Here is a 4,863-nt window from a genome sequence, read left to right as displayed (position 1 = left end):
ATTTTATATATTAACATTATATTTTAATTGCAAATCCATTAAAATATTCCTTTATGTATAGATCGAAGTACGTTTTACAACGAAACCTTACACAAACAACAATAAAAATGCTAAAACATATAACAGCTCAATAAAAAAAAAAAAAGTTCTTTATGCAAAGACAATATTGAGTAATCCAATTTCAAATCAGCATATATTGAGTAATCCAATTTCAAATCAGCATATTTTTTTTCGGGATTCTCTGAAGTGGTGTAACTAATTGCAAGCTGACCTGAACTCATGTGTCGTTCTCTGATGTGGTAAAGATGTTTCAGTTTTGCTTCTCACATCGACTAAGAATAAAAGTAGAAAAGCAGAAGAAAATGTCTCTCTACAAACATGCACACTATTAAATAGGTGAACATTTTACAGATGTGGTTAAGAGTAAAACACAACCATTACCCTGCATGCATACAACACTTAAGCTCCTCTTTTTCTTTCTCACATGAAATCTTTTGCGGCTTTACAAGAAACTGTGCATGATGTAAAACAGAACAATGCCATTACTTAACATTGTAATATTCATAATGTGAATGGCCAGTGATAATCTGTTATTAGTGAAGTTTCGGAGTGCTATAGATCACTTCTCGTTCAAGAGGACGGCTCTGAGAAGGATTAAATAAAACACAAGACAGAGTGAGATTCATTTCAATAAGTCAGTCATTTAAAGCATTGAGGCCACTACATTATGCATTTCCACTGATAATTTCATGAGATCAAATACATCATATTCTTGCAAAAGGAAATAGGCTATCTTTCATGTGCATTATTAGCAATGTAATAGTACTTACAATGGAGACCTGGTTTTGAACATGGTCTTCCGCTTTCTTGAAGACCACAGTGTCGTATGCAACAGTCATTGGACCTTCTGCCTGTGAAAGGAGAGAGAAAAAACAACTTTAAAAGATTATTTAGATGGAATGAGTGTTATGCAGTGCGCATGCCTGTGAACACCAAGAACGATAACTATATTAACGTCCACACCAACGGACAATAACGTTCTGCAGTTAAGGATTGCCAGGTCTGGGGGGTGGGGGAGGAATTCACCCAATTGATAATCAAAACTAGGTCAAAACTAGCCTAATCGTATTTTTTTCCTAAGTTTTCCCCTCCGACGAATTTGTTCTTCAGAGATAGCTTTAACCCGTGGCAACAGTCTAAAAGTAGCCCAATTCCACACTAAAACTCCGGACTTGGCACTTTCAAGTCCAGTGGATTCTGATTGGTTGTTAATGTTTTTATCTTTCTGGAAGGGATTCCACTGTGTTGTTATCTTTGTAATTGGGGTGTGAATGTCTGTATTCTCATTGAATTAGAACGTGATCTTCCGTGGTGAGAACGGGTCTTTAGTCTGACGTGGACATTTTAAGGCCTATAAACACATACCACAGAACAGACGTCAGGTCTTCGTTTGGACAAAGCCCCATCTTAAAATAGGAAGAATCGTATTACAAAACCACAAGAAACCTAAAAAAAGTTCCAAAATAATATATAAATGAGAAAAAATAAGTGATATTCATGGGGAGTTTTCACCAAGGTAATATAATGCGACAGTGCAATAACTCCTGTGAAATTGGATTTGAGGCATTAGCAGTGGAATAGTGCTTTGAATTGAATATATAAGTGTTAGAACTGACTGTGTTTTTTAATAAGCCTCCAGATTACTAAAACCAGCATCAGTGACAGAAGCAGCGGCACAGCAGTATAGAGGAGGAGAAAAATCCAGTGCATCTGGTCAGTAGAGCCGCCAGGAGAGCAGTTGCTGTCCTCCGGATCATTGCTTGCTGTTTGGTTTCTGCATATGGAGCTGTTATTAAAAAATTGAATAATTTGATGGGTTTAAAATGTGAATATGAACCTAATTAAGAAAAGTTGCTTTTTAATCAGTAGGTGTCAAAATAGTTTTACCTCTTAACTAAATATGAGATTATGTGTACCCCTGATTATCTGACTTGATAAATTCAAGATGTACTTACGGAAATAGACCAGCATCATCACTTTCAGCTGAGATCAGAAGACAAAAAGCAAAAGATATTTTAAAATGAATATTTTATATATATATATATATATAAAATAACATACTGTACATATACTGTAATATATATATACACACACAGACACACAAAGAACACACTTCAAATATAAATAAATGCATTAAGTCTTTTGTAAATGAAATGCTTTTTTCGAAACATAACTGAACTTACATGTATTTCTATATTTATCGTCCTTCTGAACAAGGAGTTGAACAGGAACCTGCAGATCTCCTACAGAGCAGAAGTACCAGCCAGAATCAGTCAGTCTCAGTCCAGACATCAGCACAGTGAAGGATCTTCCCCCATCATCATCATCACTGATCTGGACTGATGAATTCTGGGATGTATCAGTCCTCCCCACTGTGTAACAGCTCTGATCTTTAAGTCTGCACCACCGTTTGAGTTTATTCTGATATCTAGAACTGTAGAGACACTGAACACTGATATCACCACCTTCATGTCCAGAGACACTGCTGCTCACCACAGACACATCAGGAGCTGAACACACACAGCAAAAACTTTGAGTTAAATATTCTATATTAAACAGAACAATATAGTGAAATTGTGAAAAATAATGTTAATGCATCACTATAACTTATTTACCTGATTTAACGGTTACATACAAATATTTTTTGTCATCTGGGTTTGATTGAGAGCCAATCTCCACAGCACACCAGTAAAATCCAGAGTCTGAGGATGTCAATTTGTTGAGCTTCACAGTAAAAACATTGAGGGCCGGATAATCGGTTATTGTCCGTTTCCCTGTAGCATTTGCACGGGCTGTAATTTGGCAAGAATGCCAAAAATACCCTTCACACCAGTATTTTGAGTTTGGTTTATACTGACTGTTATACAGACAGGGGATTGTAATGCTTCCACTTTCTCTCAGAGTTACATGATCTAATGTCTTCATGCTCAAAATTCCTGTATGTAACACACAAACACAAACACACGTTTGTTTCTGTGAATTGTGGGGACTTTCCATAGACTTCTATTACTTTTATACTGACCAAACGATATTTTATGTCCCCTAACCCTAAACCTACCCCTTACAGAAAACCTGTTTGCATTGTTACACTTTCACATAAACATCATTTACTATTTTAAACAATTTTTTAAAGAACTGCAGGCCGGTCCCCACAATGTCAAAAATGTCAGGTTTTACTATACCTGTGGGGACATCTGGCCCCCACAATGTAGCATAAACAAGTACACACAAATCCACATCACCTACATTTTCTTTTTGGGTTCCAAATAAAAAAAATTCTCAAACTAATGCTGTAAACTTTTATTTAGTATATCATTTGTGACATGTAAACGTGATTGAATCTGATATTAAGACAGACTGAAACACTAAAATAAAGGTTTATGTATCAAATATTTTCTGATATTTTTTTATTATATTGCTGTTAAATTGATAACAACAACAATAATAATTGCAGGGAAATGCACAGAACTCATTTTCCCATATAACAAGAATCAATGTTGCAAACTTGTGGTTACTGAAACATTTATAAAAGTTGTTGAAAGGTTTCTTATGCATGTGAAACTGAAGCAGATTTTCTTTGCAATTAAGTTTTACACAGCCTGATATGAACTGAATCGCATTCTAAATTGGAATATATTTAACACACAGTGCTATTTGATTACTCTGCTGTGTCCTTAGGAAGTAAATCCAACAAAATATATAACGTAACACAGGGTAGTTTATAAAAACAAAGGTAAAACCATGTTTTGAAGGTAGAACGTATTTTCTGTGTCTCACCTGCAGTGTAAAGTAAAACACCAACGAGAATCAGAGGACGAGCCATGTGATGGTCAGAGTGAGTAAAAGGCAGAACCTGAAATGAACATTTCACTTCCTTCCAGAGAGAAATAAGCAGTTCCTGTTACTGCATTCACTGATGTAATAAAAACTAAAGTCAGCAGAGACATCACAAATATAGAGCACACACACACATTGCTAGATCACATCCTTATTGCAGTAATGGTTTGACAAGAGTATTTGTCTAAACATACAAGGTATCATAACCGTACAAAACAATGGCATGACTAATTAACTTGGTGCCCATTCATAATAAAAAGGGACAGTTATTGTCATATTATAGGCCATGTTTATGTGCTTCGTGCATCAAATCTGAACTAGACAGAATATACATACATTGAGCAGCAAAAAAAATCATTGAGTGTGTCCAAATATGAGGATTAATTTTATTTATCGGAGCATTGTATTAACAGGACATGTCCTATAAAAACATGGCCAAGGTTCAAATCCAAAGCAATTCAACAAGCAAAATAAATACTGACAAATGCAAATAGGAGTCATTTGCATAAGAGACTACATACACAAAAGACTGTTCCTTTTAACTACTCAGGTTCATATAGGGGGCATGTGTTCGTTCAGGCATTAAACACTTAAAGGGTAGTTTTTCATGTTGAAGGACAAACTGAAATTTGGGACCCATCAAAATCAAAGCTTCCAGGCTTAAGAAAAGCCAAAAGACATAACTCAAAGAGATTGGCTTTTTGACTCTCAAAAGAGAATGAAAAGAAATAAAAACCCAAAAGAACAAAGGGAAGCATTTCCTACAACTTTGCCTTTCCATGCTTTTGTTTTTCAGACACACACACAATACAACTCTCTCAATAAAGCCACACTCATTCCCTCAAACGCACCACACACAGCACAAGCCAACAAAAACTCTTCACACTCTCCAAATCCTCCCCAGGGGTCAGAGGTTTTTTATAGCTTCTAATTAACCTGAAACACCTGCCTCCACTAATGAGCTCA

The 4,863-nt window shown here is 35.7% G+C and overlaps 1 protein-coding gene across 1 annotated transcript; it reads right to left on the bottom strand.

The window, feature by feature from the left end:
- Window positions 1-231: 231 nt before the first annotated feature.
- LOC107600200 (polymeric immunoglobulin receptor-like) lies at window positions 232-3,904 on the bottom strand. Its single transcript, XM_016292033.1, has 8 exons — window positions 3,838-3,904; window positions 2,676-2,996; window positions 2,244-2,570; window positions 2,016-2,043; window positions 1,677-1,846; window positions 1,426-1,466; window positions 831-911; window positions 232-644 (listed from the first exon to the last, which is right to left on the bottom strand). Exons 1-8 carry the CDS (start codon window positions 3,881-3,883, stop codon window positions 594-596), a joined length of 1,065 nt encoding a protein of 354 aa, XP_016147519.1. The 5' UTR covers window positions 3,884-3,904; the 3' UTR covers window positions 232-593.
- Window positions 3,905-4,863: the final 959 nt, after the last annotated feature.

The sequence above is a fragment of the Sinocyclocheilus grahami genome, unplaced genomic scaffold (genome assembly GCF_001515645.1).
Source record: "Sinocyclocheilus grahami isolate Dianchi unplaced genomic scaffold, SAMN03320097.WGS_v1.1 scaffold280.1, whole genome shotgun sequence".
Lineage (NCBI taxonomy): Eukaryota > Metazoa > Chordata > Actinopteri > Cypriniformes > Cyprinidae > Sinocyclocheilus > Sinocyclocheilus grahami.
The sequence above is the reverse complement of the archived record's forward strand: the minus strand, read 5'-3'. Positions and strand labels throughout refer to the sequence as shown.